Source organism: Pleurodeles waltl, chromosome 4_1 (genome assembly GCF_031143425.1).
Source record: "Pleurodeles waltl isolate 20211129_DDA chromosome 4_1, aPleWal1.hap1.20221129, whole genome shotgun sequence".
NCBI classification, from domain to species: domain Eukaryota; kingdom Metazoa; phylum Chordata; class Amphibia; order Caudata; family Salamandridae; genus Pleurodeles; species Pleurodeles waltl.
The window spans coordinates 508,014,728-508,036,658 of NC_090442.1; the positions used below are offsets into that span (position 1 = coordinate 508,014,728).

A 21,931-nucleotide genomic window follows, 5' to 3' on the forward strand; every position below is an offset into this window, starting at 1 on the left:
CTCCTCTGCAAGTGTATGCTTGCTGTAGGATTGTAAGGGCATTCTGCTCTTGCAGGAGGATAGACTGCCTTGCACATTTGGGTTCTAGCTTACGTTCTGAACTTTTTGGCAGTCATTATAAGGTTGATACGTCATTGTTTTAGAGTAGTCACTTTTTGGCAGCACCCTTTCTCATGGACAATTTAGGAAAAATCGTAACATTCAAATTCGTACACATGCTTTGCGTAATATGCACAGGTATAAATCACTGTTAATATTAAGACCTTTTTTTACAAATATTTTGCCTTTCTCTGTGAAATCATCATACTCCATTTGCACTCTGTTATATTACATACGTTAATTCTGAAGACAATTTAAAATTAAGTTATGATAAACTTTAATACAGGTAATAGAGAACATTCCAAAATTAAGTTAATGTGGACGTTTATTATACCTAGGGCATTAATATTTCACTACAATTGCAGCAATTGCAGTAAATACGTGTTTCCTATCGTTATTCATTCCTTATTCTGCCGTCCTAATGATTAAAATCCCAAAACCTTGTTTTGCTAGCATGAGTTACACAGTTCCTCAGTGGCCTGGCAGTTACATTTGGTAAATTAACCAAAATATGAATTAGTTCACTTACATTTCTGCCTATCGATTTGTTCCTTCTGAGAAATTGCTCTTTTCGTCCGTGGTGCATAGTGTGCACTCTCATGTGGGTATCTATAAAGTTGTTCCAAGAGGCCTTCAAAGTTCCCTGGATACAGGAAAAGGTATGTATTTAATAAATTGAGACAAGCAATAACGCGATCCTGCAAAGTTAATATTACATGTAATAAAATAAGGACCTTCTATTGGTTTTGGAGTAATCCTGTATGTGCCAAGGTTTTACAACTGGCCCCTAAAAATGTAGTTATATTTTGTGTTCTTCAGGACAATCTTTAACTTTTTAACTTTTTGTTTTTATCCACAGATTATCATAGTTCAGTTTGGCGGAAAGCCTTTCAGTTGCACTGAGCTTACAGTAGATCAATGGCTGTGGTCCATTTTCCTAGGAATGGGGACACTAATATGGGGCCAGGTAAGTCATGATTGTTTCTTTCTACAAAGCCTAGTATAGGGTATTTTAGAATTGTCATTTAAATTATTAATAAATGTTGTCAATTATGTTACCTTTCATTTTCTGGACGAGGTGCAAATCCGAAAATCATCATTTTTGTGGTGCATGCACCAGTTTATCAATATTTTTCAGTTGTCTAAACACTTGACTTCATCTGGGCGTAGTTCTCTAATCTACTACTGTTTTCTGTTGTAATTTAAAGGAGCCTGCAAACGCTTTGTAGCTGTATTCAGCTTGCATGTTACTAAAGGTGTTTGTTGAAGCAGATTGCCCAGGCAGGCAGGATTCAAGTCCACCAATGGCCCATCAGAAATTCTTTCATTTCAAAATGCTGCTCCTTCTTGGAGTCTCTATTTCAAAAGACGACGAAGATGCTCGTCAAATAGTTTTTCCTGAGGTACCTAACTTGTGAGAGTGTTATAAATTAAAATAAATAAAAGGTCTAATGAATAAATAACCATGCAAGGCATCCCCTGCTACTCTGTCACGGTCTGTAAATAAGATGAGAGGATATTCTTAGGAAACATTTCAAAGGTGTTTGCTGGCTCTTACAGGTGCCATCTCCCAGGCAATAGCAACAGAGCTAGCCAAATGTGAACGTTTAACAAGGATGGTCTTAAGTTCACCTCCTTCCTTTGAGATTACTTCTTGGTCCATCTTCTTCCGTTCTGTCACCTGGGTATCTGCTGGTCTTTGTACTCAATACCTTAACAGTGCTTGCACCCAAAATGCAGTCCCAATTAGCAAGTGCCTACTAGCTACCAGAGACAAACGAAAAGGATGAGGCTCGCACGGGCCTAATGTATAGAAGATGCATTGGTATAACGGAAGTATAGGATTATGCTAAATACTTGCATTTCTGGAACGTTTTTTAAGCTCCAACCAAGCCATAACACCCTTTATGCCTGATGTGACTGAGAGAACATTACCTTTGGTCTTCTCCAGTTATCGAATAGCTAGCACATATTAAAACGTCTGCATTTTGCTCTTTTGTAAATGATTGCTCCTTACCTTAGAACAGATGTCCATGGCATATTGCAACCACAGTTAGTAATTGTGTTGTCAATAGTAGATGCAGCAAAGCCTTCTCTGTGTAGATTCAAGATTTGCATGTGCATTCTTTTACTACCACTTAATGGCGCAGCACTGAATATCTATTCCACTCATTCATTAGGTGTGTTTGGAATAATACTGTGAAGATTTTGACTGATAACCAAAGCCTGCTAGTTTGACACCATAATCTGACTTTCTGCTTTCTGTTTTTATCATATTGATTTTCACCATTATTGGTTTGCGTGTGAATCTTACTTCACAGTGGTCAACTTTGGCTTTCTCGTACTCTTTTATACGTGTTCTGTTTTTTACTTTTAGCATGAGCTGTCTTGCGGAGTTTGTGGAATCTGGGAATCTGGCACGCACTGACAGTCTCAGCAGCATATATCAGACCATACACCTGAAAACTATGAAGATTAATTAGGGTGGCCTAATTAATGAGATGAGAGGGGGTGGGGGAAACAATAGTTAAGAAGGTGCCTGGCAGATACTCCTTAAAACAAATCTGTGATCTTTTAATAAATTCAGATAAAATTGCGCTTATAGGCGCTTCTTATTAGCAAGGCTCCAAAGTATATGGCTGTGCCGCATTGGGTTCAGGCAGTGAAGAACAAGTTACTTACCTCTGCTAACATCTTACCTGGTACGGACATATTCTAGTTACAGATTCCTTACCTTAGAATTTCCCCCAGATGTCAATCTGGATCCAGACTTTTGTCGAGCAGTACCCCTGCGCACTGTCAGGTGGTGTTGGCTCCACGTCTGGCGTGGTGCATGCTGGACATGTCGCAGGTCCTAAATAGGCACCACCCTGCGCGCTGGCATCAGTTTCTTTTCTCGCCAAAAGCATGCAGCCATGAAGACCTTAGAATAGATATCAAGCAGTACCAGCCCCGGAGGTCCAAGTTCTGCAGGATTGAATGGGCAGAGTACCCATCCCTTCAGACCTGACTGTCCATGCAGTAGTGTTTGATGAACCTGTGCAGGGATGCCCATGTTGCTGCCTGACAGATGTCCAGGACTGGAACTCAGAATGCTAACACAGTGGTTGCAGCTGTCACTCTGATAGAATGAGCACGCAAACCCTCTGGGGTTGCTTTTTAGCTAATGCGTACCACATTTAAATGCAGAGAAATACCATCTGGAGATGTATCTCTTCTCTTCTGCACTCCCTGGCCTTTACTCACACCCACATAACCAATAAAGAGTTGATCATCCACCCGTAACTCTTTGGTACAATCAAGGTAGAACGCCAGCTGTCTTTTTGGGTCCAGGCGTAGGAGTCTCTCCTCTTCCTCCGAAGGATGTGGGGAGAGGGGGTGTAAAAAGTAGGCAAGGTTATGGATTGGCCTACATGAAAGGGTGTAACCACTTTTGACAAAAGGAAGTCCTATTGCGAACCACTACTTTGGCGTTTGGAGAGCCTGTCAGTGTTAAACCACCAAGGAAGTGCCGTGATGTTCCAGCCATGTCCAGTGGCTCATGCCAAAGAATCCACAGCCTCACCCAGCCTGCTTTTCGCAGTACCACATGGTGGTGGTGTTGCCCATGAACGCCTGCATTACCTTCCCTTTGAGAGAGGGAAGAAATGCTTTCAGTGCCAGTCTGATCGCCCGAAGCTCCAAAAGGTTGTTGTGCAGTCCGGACTCTCCCGGAGACCAAATGCCTCTAATCTCTGCCTTTCCCAGGTGTCCACCCCACCCCAGGAGTAACAAATCTGTCATTACTGTCAGATCCAAATAGGGAAGGGAGAGGGATCTACCTGTGACCCAGTCACGGTTCGTTAGCTGCCACTGCAGATCTTGAGCAGTTCCCTTTGAGATCTGGACCATGTTGGAGAGATTCCCCTGATGCTGTGCCCACTGGAACTTCAGGTCCCACTGCAGAGCCCACATATGTCTTTTGGCATAATTCACCAACCGGCTGCAGGAGGCCATGAGGCCCAGAAGCCTCAGTCACTCTCACTGAAATCCCGGGCAGAGGCTCGAATATGGTTATCATAGCCAGAGTATCCTGGACTCGCTGTTCAGGAGGATAAGCTCGAAATTGCAGTGTGTCCAGAACAACTGTGATGAAAGGGAGCATCTGAGAGGGAATGAGGTGTGACTTTGGCACTTTTTTTTAGTGAACCCTAATGAATGCAGGGGGTCTGCCATAGTCTGAAGGTGGGAGACGACAGCCTCGTGGTGAGCCACCTTCAACAGCCAGTCAATGAGGTAGGGGAAGACTGGAAGCCATGACCTGCGCAGATGAGCTGCAGCAACTACCATCACCTTGGTGAACACTCGAGGGGCACTGGTGAGGCCAAAGTGAAGCGTGGTGAATTGAAAGTGCTCAAGGTCCACCATAAACCGCAAATAAAATCTGTGGGCAGGCAGGACGAGGTTATGAAAATGAGCGTCCTGCAAGTCCAACGCTACCATCCAGTCTCCTGGGTCCAGGGTAGATACATAGTTAGAGTGAGCATTTTTAACTTCTCTTTCTTCAGGAAGAGATTGAGAAATTGAAGGTCTAGGATAGGGTGACGGCTCTTGTCCGTTTTGAGTACCAGAAAGTCGTGAGAATAACAACCACAACCTACTTCTGGCACAGAGACCTTCTCTATGTCTCCCCTGGCTAGGAGCGCTGTAACCTCCTCTTAGAGAAGTGCTAAGGGATCCTCAGTCATCCGATCTTAGGATGGTGGCATGGATAGAGAGGTTGTCTGAAGTGTTGGACTGCCAGCGGAGCAGGTGTTGGAAAATCCAACCTCTGGCAGGTCCCATTGGGGAAACTCGTCAGACTAGGATGGTTTGGAGGCAGCTGCAGGAGGGTGGGGCGCATGGATTGGCCAGACCTCTGGCTCCCTGATCCACATGGACGGTGGATCCCACGTCCCCAGCCTTGCAGAGGCTGGCCAGCATGTGCGGCATGATGGCTTGAGGGAAACGGTCATTCTTTAGCCACTAAAGGGATGCAAAGCAGAGCGAAGAGGGAAAGTGGCAGCAACGCATCACAAGGACCTGGCTATAGCATGAGAGTCCTTGAAGTGCTTGAGCACCAAGTCTGCCTCATCTCTGAAGAGACAGGTGCCATAAAAGGGCATGCCCATAAGGGTAGATTGGAAATCCCCCGAAAAGCCAGACGTCCTCAACCAGACGTGGCGCCTCAAGGCCACAGTCGATGCAACCGCTCTGCCCAGTGAGTCGGTCTGTTTTTGTAGTGTTAGTCTTCACGCCATTAGTCCTCATAGATAGTGCAGAATATCTAGAAATTAATTGAATGGAGTGGTTTCAAATTTGGCTAAGTGTGGTCGACATTTCACATCGTATTCGTTTGTAAGCATTGTAATAAATGGTGCTGTCTAATCAAGGCACTAAGCCACATCATACCTCTAAACCTACTGACATGCCAAAGAGTGTGGAGTCAGAATATTTTGTAGGGTGGTCTTGTATAAATCAATGAGGGAGAACATGTGTTTGGCAACTGTTGAAGTGTTATGTGAGGTGGAGGGATAGCAGATCTCAATTGAAATTCCCTAAACATGGGAAGTATGGCTACATTGAATATAGTGTGTGTATTTGGTTGGTGTGCTGGCTATAGTCTGGCTGGGGATTCTTGAATTTGTTCATGTTTTCACTCTGATACTTGTACTTTCATTTGGTACCAAGATTGAGGTCTAAAGAGAGCTTAGAGAGAGCAATTAAATGGATGTCTTCATTGAGGAACAGTTACCATTTTAAGGATAATTTCAGTAGTATTTCGTTTTGTCCATCTTTGGAAAATGTATTTCTAAAAAATTACTTGATTAGAATTCAAATACAGTTAAACAATCTTCCCTTGCATGTCAAAATAGTGAATTTTATTACCGCATCTGCAAGGTGTGTTCCCTATTGCCCTGTGGTGTAATTGCTTAGATATTTTCTAACTGTAACCCTTTACTAGAGAAATGTTTCATTTCCGGAAGGCATTGTATACACTATGCAGTTTGGTCAAGCTTCCTCCTGCATTTGAGAATGTGTATGTGACTGTTTGCAGGAATTGATTGCACTGACTAGTGCAAGATATGAATACAGTGTGAAGCTTACTGCAAATTAAAAAGTAGAAGTTCAAAGTTATGTGAAAATGAGAATTCTAAAGACAAAAATTGGCCTATTCGCAGAACCTGGCAAAATTGATGCTTTTCTGCGTATCCTACCACAAATGTACATAGGAATAGAAACATAGGTAACTATCTCATCTAAGAACCTCTCAATCTCTTTCCCTTATGAATGTCTTTGTATAGTTTTTCATTATAAAAATCTCATGCCTTTGGCTGGCTGATGACATTCAAGATAATGCCTGATGGAAAGGTGGCGGAAGCAGTCTGAAGGGTGGACTTAGTGAGGGTTCTGCTGTGCCAGGAACCTGCTTGCTTCTCCTAAAGACATTGAATTGAAGCAGCATCTAATTCTGCAATCTGACTGCTGGAGAGCAGACCTAACGCTGTCCAGCCAGAGAAAAGCTGTGTTAGAGGCCAGCCCCAAGTGGTTCCCGATCATGGAGGGACCAGAGCCTCGAAAAAAGTGACCATTAGAGGTTTGCAAGGGGCATGTATTTAAATGCATCTCCAGGTGGGGAAGCTGATTCAGATTTGTGCTTAATGCTGGGGACAGGAACAGCACACATCACTGAAAGTGCATGGTCTTGTATAATTGAGGAAGATCATGAAGTCTGTTAGTGATGTGTCTCAGCAGGAGATAGAAAGTACTGCTTTTTGACACCACTTTAAGGGCACCAGACTACACAGTAAGTAATGCCCTATGATTATTGACTCGAGATACGTAAGCTTCATTTGTGACCTTTTTGTTATTCGGCCTTAATGGGGCCATGCTCTCTTCCTAGCGAGTGCCTCCAAAAAGTCCACTAAGAAGGACTTGATGAGCTTTTTTGATTTGTCCTACCCAGCAACACTTAATAACTCTGAGGAAGAATGATACAAGCACCATAACACAGGCACCAAAAGTCAATCATGGTGATGATGAAAACCGGCCTACTGGAAAGATGGGCAAGCTTCCAAAGGGAGCTTTGGGAGGAGCTTAAAGAGGATCTGTGGAACTGCAACCTAGAACTGAGAGATGATTGGGCTCCAAATCTGGGTACCTTAAGGAAAGATGGGAACAGGGTGGTGAAATTGGAAGCAAGGGTGGAGCAGCATTCAGAATCCGTTCCAATGCTGACAAACCACCTCTGAGGGCTATGGCACACGCTGGAGCTCTCTTTAATTGGAATATCTTTCCATCTTCAATGACATTAGAATAAACAGCCTTGCTGAGGTACTCAGGGCCCAGGTTTTCAAGGCTTTGTGTTGTAGCTCTTCTCGAGAAGCCTTGGAGACAAAATCACTGAGATTAGGTTTATTAGTGTCTAAGTGGCATTAAGGAGACCAGTATATGATCAGAGGCAGAGAGGTATCCTTGAAGAGTTTTATTACTTCACAGGGAAGATGGATGTCCTTGGTAAGGCGAAACCTGAAGAGGAGGTTTAGTACCAGGGTCACTTACGTAAAGTCTCTCACAGGTTACTCTGCGGAGAAAATGCACCTTCAAGCCTATCAAGAATGTTACATCAAGGTAATATATATAGATGATACCTCATGCTGCCTTACTCAGTTTTTAGGTTCATCAAGCATTCAATGGATACACGTAGACTTATTTTTGCAGTTGATAGTACTTTCAAGAAATGGTGCCTGCTTTGGAGGCAGCCCTCTTAGGCCGAAAAACAACTGTTTGTTGGATGCAAAGGGCTTTAACTCCCCCCCCCCCCCCCCCCCCCACCCCGCCCTCCCCCTCAAAAGGAAAAAAAAAGAAAAGGCATCCTGGAAATCTATCCTCGCTGATCATCCAGACATTACTTATGTCTAGGAGTCACCTTGGCCCCATCCAGATCAGATGAGAACAAGACATGCTCCAAAGAATATTATTCCTTCACACCCACATAATGGCATTACAATCATTATTCTCATTAATTTAGCTTTTTTTCACCACAGAGCTAATAAGAGACAATGAGTGTGCAGTTCTTTTGGTTTAGAGGTTTTAAAGGGTTCTGAGGTTGATATGGGATGGAGTGTCAAGAAGCCTGCGGTGGGATTTGCCCACCTCCCTCCCCAGAACATGGCTACTTGAACAAGAAATATTAACTCAGATTATAGAGTATTTTGCTTTAATTTAGGCTGTGGAGTGTGGGAGACATATAAAAATGTGACCAGGTGAAGCTTTGTCCTGATATTTGTGTGCCTGCATAGGACACACTGTTTGGCGCAACTGAAACTGGAGGCCAATGTGAAGGCTTTGCAATAGAATATAGAATTTCCTTATTTATTAGACTGCAAAGAAAAATAGTTATTAACTACGGGGAAATGGTTACCACTAAAGTGAAGTTAATTGCTAATTTTACCAATAGGGTGGAATTAGTCCTCCTCTACCTACGTACAAAATTAGTAATAAAGTGAAAACATGCCTAGCTTGACAGCTCAGTGAGAAAGTGGAATAGTCCTTTGAGATGTATTTGCTGAGTTCAAAGAAAGGGTGTCTAAAGACAATGGCAGAATAGAGGAGTTTAAATTTGTCTGTGTTCAATGTGATGGTACCCCGCTTCTTTTGTGATCTAAGTACCATATTTTACCCAAACAAAGATGCAGGCTCATTCACATACACAGGCTGTACACCTGGAAGTCCCCATTTTAATTGATAACTTCTCTTCAGTTATAGAGGCCTTCAATACTTTAAAACCCCAGAGTTCAGTCAGATTTACTATGAATTTGTATAACATAATTACAATACAGTTTGTTCCAAACTTGACTTCATGCTTTATTCACAGTGCGGAAGTGGGTACCCTTCCTATCTCTGTAAATAAAGCTTAGATATCAGTGATGCACAAGGCACAAAAAGACCCCTTATTGTGTTCCTCTTATAAAAACAGTTGTACTTAATGTAAAAATTAAGCTGTACTTAAAGGTCTGGCCATGAGATTGGACCAGATGGACCAGGAGCTAATACATCCAGATCAAACTGTTTTTATTAAAGATAAGGAACAGCCTGACAGTATCAGGAAGATGGTCAATTGACTTGGAAGGGCTGGCCTTACTTGGGAAGGCGTATGAAGGGTTACAGAATAGGGCCTGCATTGTGTAAGATGTTCTTGGCTAATTATCACAGTTCCATGGCCAGGATAGAACTTTATGGCCATACCTTCATGGTGCTATATTTGGGGAGGGAAATAAGACAAGGACATCCCTTATCACCAGTATCATTTGCAGTGAGTTTAGAACAATTAGCTTGTCTTATATAACAACCCTAGGATATTGTTGGCAATCCATTCTGTCCTAGTCCGTACAGATTGCCCCTCTCAGGAGGGTATCATCTGTCCCTCTCTGCATATGATACCCTCCGGTTCTTGGGTGATGCTCAAATCCTTCCTTGTATTATGTATCCACCATTATGTTTCCTGGCAGGAACCCAAATATGTAGCAGTGGCTGTGGCCCCAGTGGGCAATGCGATGTATATATGGTGGAGTTGCTCCATATTCACCCCTTCTGGAGGTTGGTTTTATCAATGATGGAGCAAGTGATGGGCTACCCAATAATGCACACTGGGAAGTATTTCGGCTCATTTTTAGAGCAACTCTAAACAGATTCATCAGATGCTCAGATCACTCTGATCTGACCGTACTTACATGCAGAAAAATGTATGCTTATAACATGTTGGAAGGAAGAATCTCTCCACTCTCACACTGACAAACGAGACTGGGCTTTTCTGATGATGGAATAACTATTTGCTAATGTGAGACAACCCTTCTGTTAAATGATGACAGGGATGGAATGTAGCTTAATGGGGAGGAAGTAGGAAACCTGTCATGGTTCTATGGTCATCAGTACGATTGGTTGACCAATAAATGCAATGTACTACGTGTACGTACTTATTGTGAATCACACAAGGGTCATGGGGGCAATCATCATTGAGTTGTTTCTCTCTGTTGATTTCCTTTTTAATGTAATCTCTGGTAGGGCAACATGCACTGTTTTATCTATGAATAAACAATACAACGTTTTAGAGAAATTATGTGTGGAGTAATGTGATTCAAATGAATGAGTTAATAGAATCAGTGAGTGAAAATCTGCCAAAGTGAGACCACAAAACTCTGTTAAGGTATCTAAATACATGCATTCATGTAGAAGTATGAAATTATAGAACATTGCTCAATGTCTTCTTTACATCTTCCATAGCTGGTCACAACAATACCAACAAGTCGTTTGAAGTTCCTTAAAGAAGCTGGTCACGGGACACAAAAGGATGACATACCTGAAGAAGAGCTCTCTGAAGATGCAGAGGAGATTGATCATGCTGAGCGAGAATTGCGGCGTGGTCAGATCTTGTGGTTTAGGGGCCTGAATAGAATACAAACACAGGTATGGTCTTGGCAGAGGTAGGAGGGTGCAAATGGGGCATATGGAAACATGTTACAATCCTCTCCCTTTTTCCCTGAGAGTGGCGTAGATGCTGCAAGATGTGTGAGTGATAAATAAATGATTATGGGGTAAGGCTTTCCGTAATCTTAATTTCATTCTATGCTTCGTTTCTAAAACAACTCTTGCTTATTTAAGTGCTGTATAAAAAGTGCCTTTTCTTTACCTTTTGTGTGTTGTAGATGGGATGGTCCTTTCTCTTGTTCTCTCTCTCTCTTGCTGAGCAAGCTGTCACAATCTCTGATTCCTTGCAGATGGATGTAGTGAATGCTTTCCAGAGTGGAAGTTCCATTCAGGGGGCTCTAAGGCGGCAACCCTCCATCGCCAGCCAGCATCATGATGTAACAAATATTTCTACCCCTACACATGTAGTGTTTTCCTCTTCTACTGCTTCTACTACTGTGGGGTGTGAGTGTGTGTTCCTAAGTGCATGAAATTAACATTTCCTGATCCACACACCTAACGTTTCTCATTTTCTCCTTAGTGTTCAAACTCATCTTTCAGGCTTCTCGTAAAGCTTTCTTTTCACAAGGGTGATGAGTCCTCATTCAGTTTTTTTTGTTTTTTAGTGGGATAACAAACAGATGCAACTAATACAACAGTCAATGAAAATGTGTATTGTACACATTCTAAATCATTTGCGTAGTCTTACAAAGACAAAAGGGGATTTTGTAACAAGATTATAGAAACTGGTGTAAATATTCGAGTATGAGCCTATAATTGTCCTTCATAAACATTACCATTTAAATTCATTTCTGGAGTTGCTTAACCTTCAATGTATGTCTTCAAACACGTGCGCTACATGTTGCTCTTAGTGTATGTCTTGAAATTCATCTGTTAACATTTTAATTTGTGATCACTTTTCTGTGTGTGTGTGTGTGTGTGTCTCTGTCTGTGTGACTGTGTGTGTGTTTTTTACATAATCTGCAGATCACTTATTATGGGCAAACATATTTTACGGCAAGGGGGGAATCCTGCAACATTTAAGAGTAATCATAATTTAAGTTAGTTGCTTTAGTAACTGTTTTACCTTAAACACTTAAAGTTGACAGACAATATACTTGTTAGTAACATTGGTGCAGTATACAATATAGGTTTTCCCAAAGAGAAAGTCCACAATTGTTTAACATATGTATTTTGTTGTAGCAGTTCTTAATCATTGAAGGGGTTCTTAATTTTTAGGAGGTTGGGTTTTTATTTTTGTTTAATGAGACCTTATCAAACTTATGTTTTTGTCTATGATAATGAAACGTCTTCTCTAGGTGTTCCTGCAGTGTTGTGAAATGCAGTGTGTTCCAATTCAATAACTACTTAAATCTTTTTCACAGAACAACGTCACAATCGGGTTTACAATTTCTACTTCAAAAGCACTGTTAACATTGGCTCTTTTAAAAGAGATTTTTCATGACCACACATTTATAATTTCTATTAAGTTTTTGTAAAGTTTTCAGTCCGATTTGGGCCACATTAGATTACTTTACAATGGAGAATACACAGAGGGCAGGCACTACAGGATTGAGTCATGATTGTTTTGCAGAATGTCATAAAATATACCGCCAGTCTGTTTTGTGGGGGGGAGGGGGGAGTTCCAGAAATGTCATACGTTAGTGTTTCAATAGCTTTTTGTGGATAACACTTTATTCTATGAAGATTTGTGCATCAGATTCTGTTCTGTCTATAGAAAACTTTCTTTACTATGCACTTGAGATGGTGCTTTATGTTTTTTAGTTTTGTCTGTGAACAATGTTATTTATATATTTGTGCATTTCTGAAATACACTTGATGTTCCAGAAGTGACATCAGATCAGGAAAGAAACTGCTACATTCTCTACATAAGTAGTATTTCTTCAAGGCAGTTTTCCTCTTTAAAATTACCTAGAGTACATTGTTTAACATATTTGAAACAACGTTGTTGATTTGGCCTGTAACAGCCCAAATGAATCCATTGGGTATGAAATGTTCCTTAATATTTCAATTCCACATAACATTGACATGCATTATATCAAGATATTCAGTCTATAATTCTGTTTAGCAGTTACTCACCAGTGTTTGCCATCTGTAAGATACAATTTCATGCAATTTACTGAATAACAGTGATAGATGCTAGTTTTTACAAACTAATACAAGAATGTAGAGGCAACATCCCCAAAGTAATTCAATAAGTACAAGAATAAATCTCCAGAGGTCTTGAAGGATATAGTTAAAATTCAGTTATTTATTATTGTTTCCAATCTTCATAAAATACAACCATTTAGCCAACATTTCACCCATATGTCAGATCTTCAGGGCTATAATTTACAAACTGATTTAAAAAAAAAAAGTACAGAATGTAATTATTCATTAAAAACTAGAGTAGCAATAACCTACTACAATAAACCACTCAAACACTCTACACCAAGTGTTTGAATAAAGATTAGGCTGGCAGATTGAAGCAGATATTCATTAATTTAAATTATACAGCAAAGAAAATAACATCTACCAATTAATTACTATACTCCATCCAATGTGGGCCTAGAGCTTCCCAGGCAAATTCAGTTATTGTAATTACAAATTCAGCTTAATATAGTTTCAAAATTCAGAAATAAGTCTAATAATTAAATGTGAATTAAAATATTTAAACAATGAATTTCAAATATATCATGAGTAAAATAGTAATGCAACATTTACGTATGTAAAACCTTAGTCTTCTAAATTCCCTATTCACTGTTGTACCCCAAGGGATATACCCAGAGATATGCTCTCACACTGATTCAATTCACCAAATTTAATAAAACTTGCCTGTTATTCCCCACAATCTATAAATGATATCCAGAACATCTTACTCTCAAGTAACCCATATGTAATTTGTTGTGATCATAAGCGTCTCGATTTAATCTCAAGGAAATGTCCATCACCTATATGCATAACTACGCTTAAATAACAAGTAAACTGAATGGAAAATAACGATAAGGACATTGGATCACCATATGCAACGCAAACATACTGGTCTAAGATCTATATAAATCACTATTAAATCCCATCTCTATATCGGCACTCCCACTAGCACATGTGAACATCTTATCTGTACATAAAATACTCACTCTCGCCTTTCCCAGTTAGGTCCAGTGATTCTCCCTAACTGTGTGTACATTCATTATTATTATAGCTACAGACCCCATCATAAAAAAATTCTGCTTTTTCAAAACAATTACACTTCCATCAAAAGTATTCAACAATTCTGCTAACAAGTAATTTATCTATAGATTAGGACTACTGTTGAATGCATATATCCCAGTCTACAAGTAGTGCTCACACCCCCCTCTCCAAATTGAATTCAGTAAGTTTCCAAACTGTAATCTCACTCCGTATTGATATAATCACAGGCGTCTTCACAACATACTTATTTTGCAAAACAAGTGCACTTCACAAACACAATTAGTTCAGCAATTCTATCAATTCATAGATCATCATTACATAATTCCATCATACACAAACCTCTACAAAACTCCGCTTAGCTTAAACTTGAATATCTAACACTATCTTATATAGTCCCATAATACCATACCCGTGTTTGGCATGCACATTGCGACTCCCCATCCAAGCTGCCAAATAATTCTAGATTAACCAACACCATTATTTAAAACCGATACCGACCAATTGAAGATCATCATCCTAAATCGACATCCGTAAACGTAATCTTGAAATGGCAGGAATCAGTTGTGATCACCATCAGAGGCCATCTTTCAAAAACAAAAAGGGATATGGTGTTGTTAAACACCATTTTAAGATATAACTATACACAGAAAGCACCATTGACGGCAATGTTTTAATTAACAAATCTAGTTGAAAATCCCAAATCATCCCACTCAGTTTATAATACCTCAAAGAATACTATATGAGACCAACTTTGACAAAGATGTTTTTGAACACCATCTCAATATGATGAAGATATGCAAAAAGTGCTGTTAAAAACAGTACTTTAACCAACCAATTCAGGTTTATGCTCCACTGCTTGAGAGCAGATCAGTCAAACAAATACAAAACATCATCTATAACCATATTAAAGAATTAAAGTTCATCATCGCCATTTTGAAATGTTAAACATACACAAAGAACCCTATTGGAAACAACAGTTCAGTCGGCATACCCAGCCATATGTATCTCACTTATTTGATGACTAATGTTTTCACTCAAATATACAACTCCCAAACAAAGTGGGACCATCTTCAATAGTACATATATGCAGCCTTTGTCTTTCCAAACTCCAGTTATACATAAATGCACAATCACGAGCACCATCTTAAAGTAAAGTCTACTCTATCCCCGTTTTAGAATCAAATGTACCCCACCTGAGGGACCGTCATCAAACCAAGAGTTCAATTTATGTTTCACACAGGATGAATAAAAAAAACAGTTAAGCATCATGGCTCATCAAACTAATACCATGATGTAGAAGTCAAACTTAGTCTAAAAAATAATGTCATTCCGTATCCCAATCTAAACACTATTCAAAGATTGAAATAAACTGATTAAGTTCACAATGTCCCTGTTTTAGAGTCCGATATAGCTCACTGAAGGGGCCATCATAAATGCAAGGGTTCAAATTGTACTTTACAGAAGATGAGTAAACAATGATGAACCAACCAGCTCAACAAACTAATATGTGGAAACACGTTGGCTCTGTGGCTGTATTTGTTTAAGAAGTTTGGAAAGAGTAATGAACAATTGAACTTTTAACTATATCCTTCCAAGAAGTCTGAAACTTTATTCTTGGACTTAGTGAATTCATTTTGGGACAAGGTCTTTCTGTTTTTGTAAAAGTTCTTATCATTGGGATGTTGTATAGCTGACCAAGGGAGATGGGCAACTGACTAATTAACAGAGGGGAACTACCTGGTTTGTACAGTTGAATGATCCTTAGCTGTCCTAATTTTTCCTAGTTTTTACAAAACCATACTTTTCGGTTTATAAGAATTTATTTATAAGTATCAGTTTATGACTACAATAGGACTAAAAGTATGGGTTTATATAAGCATAATTAAACATTTATATATTGTATGTTTGCATTCAGTGAACCCGAGTGGATTATTGTACCATCTGCAGAGCTCTCTTGTACAGGGAGAGGGAGAGTTTAATTCCCATTGTACATTTGTAGGGGTCTTTATATAGTGAAGGCCTGGCAGGGAAGTAACATGGCTTTAAACTGAAGAGTCAGTCCACAAACTACTGCACCAAAAACAGTAACAGGCAGGCATAGAGAACGTAATTGGTGAGATCCTCTTTTCAACCTTCAGAGAGCAATTAAAATTGGTACAATTAAGTTGAATAAGAGCAAGATGCTTTATCTACACCTATTTAAAACAACATATTTCTGTGTTGCCAACCACTACCCGAAACCACAATGTTTGGAGCATGGGTGGCTTTAAATCACATACTTTTTACACTCCTGTAGTCTTATTTTCAGTGTGGATGTTTCACGTTATTTTTCTTCAAATGAGAGGTTTCAGTTTGGAGGTGATAGATGATCCCTCTAAAAAAAACTCAAAATTCTCCAGGACTACGACTCTACCTCAGGTTTTGTTTTTTTCTACCAGCAGGTTTGTTCCACCATCAGACATGCTTTCAGAGGTCCCGTACCGTCAAAACACCAGTCACTCGAATCTAGACACTGCAGTCTCTTCCAATCAGCAGAGGAGATGCAGTCAGATGACAAACATTCAGAATTGACTCTGACTAGAATTTGTTTTCTGAAAGCCTTGTCACATGAGAATCACTTATGGGGAAGGATGGCTTATGGAGAACACTCCCTTCCAGTTTTTCCCCAAGTGCAATAGTAAGTGCCTGTGGTTAGATCATGATGTTTATACCCTCTATTTACGTAGAGACTGTAAGGAATCTCTTATTTAAAAAATAGACTATCAGAGAGGTAACGGCAGTGGGCACAATTTAAAATGCAGTGTGAGGAACCTACAAAGCCATCAACTGCCCTCAGTTCTGAAGACATCGAAGGAATCTACTCTGATAAAGGCCCATCTGTATGCCCGGAATCTTGTCCTCAAAGGGTTTAGATTATGAAGAAAAACACTCTTCAGAGACCCAACTGAAATCTGCACCCAGTGAGACACAATGCTCAAAACACATCAGTACCTTTAACACCATCTGTCCTGGGGATCATCCTTGACAAGATTCACAAAGTAAGGTCAACTACTGGTCTTGATAGAGCTGTGCTTCGAACCCCAAGACTGTGACAGAGATTCATCAACTACTGTCCTCTACACTGCACAGCACTGACATTCTAACCTGGCTCCGGAGAAGCCTTGAGAAAAAGGCACCAAGCCCCAAGACCAGAAAAAATTATCACCTTATCCAAAGGGCACCAATATAAACTCCTAAGTCAGCTCAGAAACCTTATTTGACGCTGAACAAACAAATCCCAACTATAGAGTTTCCTGGACTGCCTGATGTTAGACGAATAAAGATTTACATTCCCCTTCAATAATGGCCAATCCCTGCGCGTTCACCACAGCAGCACACTGATCAGAACCTCCTAGGAGAAAGAACTGGACTTGTGATGGGCCAGTTTCAGAAACATTGAGCTTGTTTCACATTCCCTATAAACCACACTATAGGGAAACGCGTCCTGTGCTTCCACCAAGCTCTGCCTCTCTGCTGCCAGAGTGCCTTAAGTATTTGCCTTCACAACTTACACCAGACTGATTCAAATCTGTAATGAGTTTGATCCCTGAAACCCTTATTGAGATACTGTCCTCGCCGGGGATTATGACCTTTGGCATGATTACTCTATGTACCTTAGGGAAAATCCACCCCGTGAGCCCTACCCTGAGGAAACTTCACCCAGTCATACAACAACTGACTTTGCAGTCCTCCACAGTATAGCAGATCACTTCAAAGTGTTACTGTATGTGATTGAGGATGATTTTCTGGTGGTGACACCATCAAAAACAGATTGGTCAATCTAGTTTCTGCCATGTTACAGAGCATGACCACGTGTGTGGCAGGATACTTCAAATATCCTGTCAAAGCTAGGTTGGTAACTCTAATAGTGGAGAAAAAGTAAAAGCTGGCACATGATTGCCCATTCTACATCAGAGGCTACATATCGCCCCTCTCTGTAATGGTGCAAATGTCCAGGGCCTTAGCGCAGGGCATTTGGGATTCTCTACCACCAGGCAGAGAGAGCTGCAAGATAGATGCTCGAGGCAAAAGAATACCAGTAGGATCAACAACGCAGCGATGAATTGCTATCTTGTTCGGCCTGCTATCCTGGAAGGAGACATGGAGTACCTCCTAAAGCATCTACCAGAAGCCTGTCTAAAGTGAGACAAAGAGTTGGTTAAAAAAAGAGGGGAAATCATATCAGACGCTAACTTCAGTTACACCTGTGATGCAGCAGATACTGTGTCAAGTGACATGAGCACCATAATCTTATGAAATGTGTGTCTGAGGGGGTTAAAAAAAAATTCCGGAGGTACAGCAACACCTCATTGATATAGAACAGTTGTTTTGCCCACATATATGCTCTATGCTTGAAAAAACAACACAATTGCTAAAACCAATACATTTCACCATTTGGAATATTTAATGGTTTTTCAACTATGTTGTATAGCATGCCCGGTTTGGGCAATAAGGCTAACTAAGGAAAATATAAAGCCTAGAACATGGTCGGCCACATCATTTTGTAGGTGTAGGCAGCGAACATGCATGCAACTGTAAACATAAAGTGGCCGCTCTTCTAATTATTTGTTGATGCAAGTCGGAAACAAAATTGTGTACGTTTTTTTTTTTTTTTTTTTGAAGCACTGGTTGGGGGAAGACACATGAAAAGGCGAAGCAGCTCTGGTGGGGTGAGGAGCAGAAGCAACAGATACAGAGGATATTATTGCTGGTAGGAAGTAAAACAGAGCAGTAGTGGGGAGGAGAAAAACCAGACAACAGAAGGAGGTTTCAAGTGGGGAAGCAACACAGAGGGGGTGGGGATGTAGGGGATGTGGGGATGTAGAGGAGAAGCAATGGATGCAAGAGCATCCTCGGGCAAATGGGTGGGGGGGAGAAGACCACAAGCAAGAAGGCAGTGGGTAAGGATTTGAGGACAAGCACAACTTGGAGGGTGGCATAGATAAGCACATAGGTGACGGACCAACAAGGAATGCAGAGGGAGAAAAGCATGCTAGAGGGCAGCTGGAAAACACATGCACTCTTGTGGAGTACTTAACCAAAAAGAAAAAAAATGTTATTGAAAAGTAAGCAGTGGAAGCATAGATGCCAGCAATCAAAAGATAGAAAACAGGCAATGCTACATGGGAGGGACTAACATGACTGACAGATTGGGACAAGAATAATAAGCAGACAAATGAGTCACAGAAAAGCTAAGCAATGGCAGGCTATAAGCTCCTGTGTGTTCTTGAAAGCCAACATTGTCTTTTGCAACCAGACAGCTGTGTTGTCTGGTAGACTAGACTTTAAATAAAGGAAATGAACATAACCAAGGTTGTAGGGTCACTCCAAACCCAAGTCAGCAGGATTATTTTTTGGTGCCAGCAGGTAAGAGGGAGTGCAAAGGCTGCATCAACACCACAGCATCATAATTGTGAGCTACCAATTCAGAGCACTGGCATTCACAGTCCCAGCAGCCCAAGTGTATTCACCAAATACTTGATGGTGGCTGTTCATATCCACGGCAGCAACAATCATACCTTTCCATACATGAATGACTGGCTGACAGAAATCAGCAGCCGTCAGCAATGACTATCGCACACTAAGCAGTTGGTGTCTGTTCTTCACAGTAAATGTCAAAAATATCCTCTCTCTCCTCAACAGATACAAGCTATTTATTGGAACTGACTGAACACAGTAACTGTCAATGCCTATCCCAACCAAGAAAGAGGGATATCATTACAGAGGGCGATTCTTTATTACCAGACATCACATCCTCATACAGTGATACCAATCATTGTTGGGCATTGGTTTAGAATGCTCAACTTCAGTGCAACCATTACCGGAGTGTCTGTCAAAGCAGAAGTCACAAGTGACATGTATGTGGGACTATCTAATGTTGTTAAAGCCCCTGGCTCAGCACAGTCTCCAATGGTGGAACAAGTAGAACTTGTGACAGTGAAGGCAGTTTGCTGACCTTCAACCACAGGTGACCTTTCCCCAGATGTGGGTGGGGGTGCTGCTGGACAACGTTACTGTTCAGGGTACCTCAACAGAAGCTGCCATCAGTTTCTTAGTACTCAAAGGAGTCCAATTGCACTCAAAGGATTTTGAACACTAATTTTCAACAAGACAGTTCTTGTGGAAACAAACCATATGGTTGTCATGTATTCTGTTCAGAATGATGGGGGTGGGGGGAGAGTGGTGAACAGGATATCCACATCCAAACTCCATGGCCAATGCTTTATGGATGAGCTAGTCGGGAACCATTGCCTTTGTGTTTCCTCCACCATCTCTGCTGTCATAAATAGTAAGAAAGATGAGATACACATCTGTGATAAATGGGCAACATAACCATGGTACTCAGTGCTGCCGGATATGTGAGGCCAAACATGAGAGAATATCCTTGAGTGCAGACCACCTGACAACCAAAACTCAAGCCCATGGACATTGCAGTTTGGCACCTTAGGTCTTAGAGTTTGATTACCTGAGGCATCCTCAAGAGGATATTTTTAGTTTGTGAGACCTTCATAGACCTACCACACAAGCTTTTTATGACATAAAATGAAAAACATTTGTTCCTTAATGTAGCAGCAGATGTACACAGTGTCTTCAGGCCTCAGTTTAAGACTTTGTCTGCTATCTGTTACACCTACAGAAATCAGAAACAGTATACACATTTATGAGGCTTAATTTAGCTGTATTAGGGGTGAATGTGCTAATTAAGCAACATCAATCTTTATTTTAGATATCAGTTGTTAAAGCGTGTGTGAATGAGATATCCTACCAAGGACACCTCGAATCCCTTCATTGGGACCTTACTGCTCACGCATTTAATTTGACCTCATTTCAAGCCCTTGCGTTCTTGTTACATGCTATATGTCTCTTCTAGTGGCAACTATTTGCTTACATCAAGTTTGCCAATTGCACGTGGTGGAGGAACCTTTTGTTCTGGTTCATAAGGATCAAGTCATCTTAGGGATAAACCTGCATGTTCTACCAAAGGTTGTCGCCCTATGCCATATGATTTCGATGATTCCCTTGCCTGTTTTCTTTGCACAATGAGAGTCAGTTTCACAAAGAGTATTGAATCGATTAGATGTAAAGGGGGAACTAAATTACTACTTTGACCGAACCGAATCTATTCACAAAACAAATTTGTTGCATTTGCAAAACCCGACTTCGGAAACCCAGTGTCAAATTCCGACTGTGATAGATAAATAATAAAGTGTATCCTAGTTTGTTATTGTTAGGCGAAACCTACATGTAAGAATGCCTGGATCCCACTCTACTAGGAAAATAGGAACTACTATGGCCTTCCTTGGAAACCTGCTGCTTGCAACAGATGGCTACTCCACATTTTTTCACTTGCCATTACTGTATACACATTCATATCTGACAAGACACATAGGGGGTCATTACGACCTCGGCGGTCTTTTTGCAAGACCGCTGAGGGACCGCCGTGCGGAAGACCGCCTGTGCAGGCGGTTTGCCGCTCGCCGTATTATGACTGTTGGCTGCTCTCCGTCGTTATTCCGACGGAGAGCCGCCAACAGCCATACTTGCGGGCGGCGGGGAAGTGGAGGTAGCTCCACCACCACGCCAACAGAACACCGTCCAGCGAATCACGTCCTGTGATTCGCCGTGGCGGTGTGGTGTGGGCGGAGCTGCCCCCATGGCTCCCGTCCCCTCCCGGAGGATTGACGGACCAGGTAAGTTGATCGTCCGTTAGGTGAGGGGGGTGGGGGGATGTTGTGTGTGTATGTAGAGGGGGTGTGTGAGTGTGTGTGTATGCTTGCGGGGGTGTTGTGTGTATGGGAATGAGTGCGTGTATGGCTGTGGGTATGTCTGTATGGATGTGTGGGTGTATGTTTGAATGTGGGTGTGCGTGTCTGACTGTGTGTGTGGATGTAGGCATGTATGTCGGGGTGTGTGCATGTGTGTGTTGGTGGTGCCTGCATGCGTGTCAGGTGTGTGTGAGAATTGTTATGTTGGAGGTCGGGGTGGGAAGGGGGGCCCTGCCACCTTTGGGGGGTGGCAGGGGTGTAGGGGAGGGAGTCGGTGGGGGTGGGAGGTGGTGGAGACCCCTATCAGTGCCAGGGAAGGAATTCCCTGGCACTGATATTGCATACCGCCA

At 41.4% G+C, this 21,931-nt stretch overlaps 1 protein-coding gene across 12 annotated transcripts in view; it reads left to right on the plus strand.

Annotated features, from left to right (window-relative positions):
• ATP2B1 (ATPase plasma membrane Ca2+ transporting 1) overlaps positions 1 to 21,931 on the plus strand; it is a 432,225-nt gene that overhangs the window by 379,674 nt on the left and 30,620 nt on the right. For 6 of the 12 annotated variants that reach the window (XM_069228808.1, XM_069228806.1, XM_069228807.1 and 3 more), the window contains 3 exons: positions 959 to 1,066; positions 10,402 to 10,584; positions 10,896 to 10,982. In XM_069228808.1, coding sequence (XP_069084909.1) covers positions 959 to 1,066; positions 10,402 to 10,584; positions 10,896 to 10,982 — 378 coding nt within the window. Of the gene's footprint in view, positions 1 to 958; positions 1,067 to 10,401; positions 10,585 to 10,895; positions 11,050 to 21,931 lie in introns of all 12 variants that reach the window. The other 6 variants (XM_069228813.1, XM_069228814.1, XM_069228815.1 and 3 more) reach the window with 2 other exon arrangements.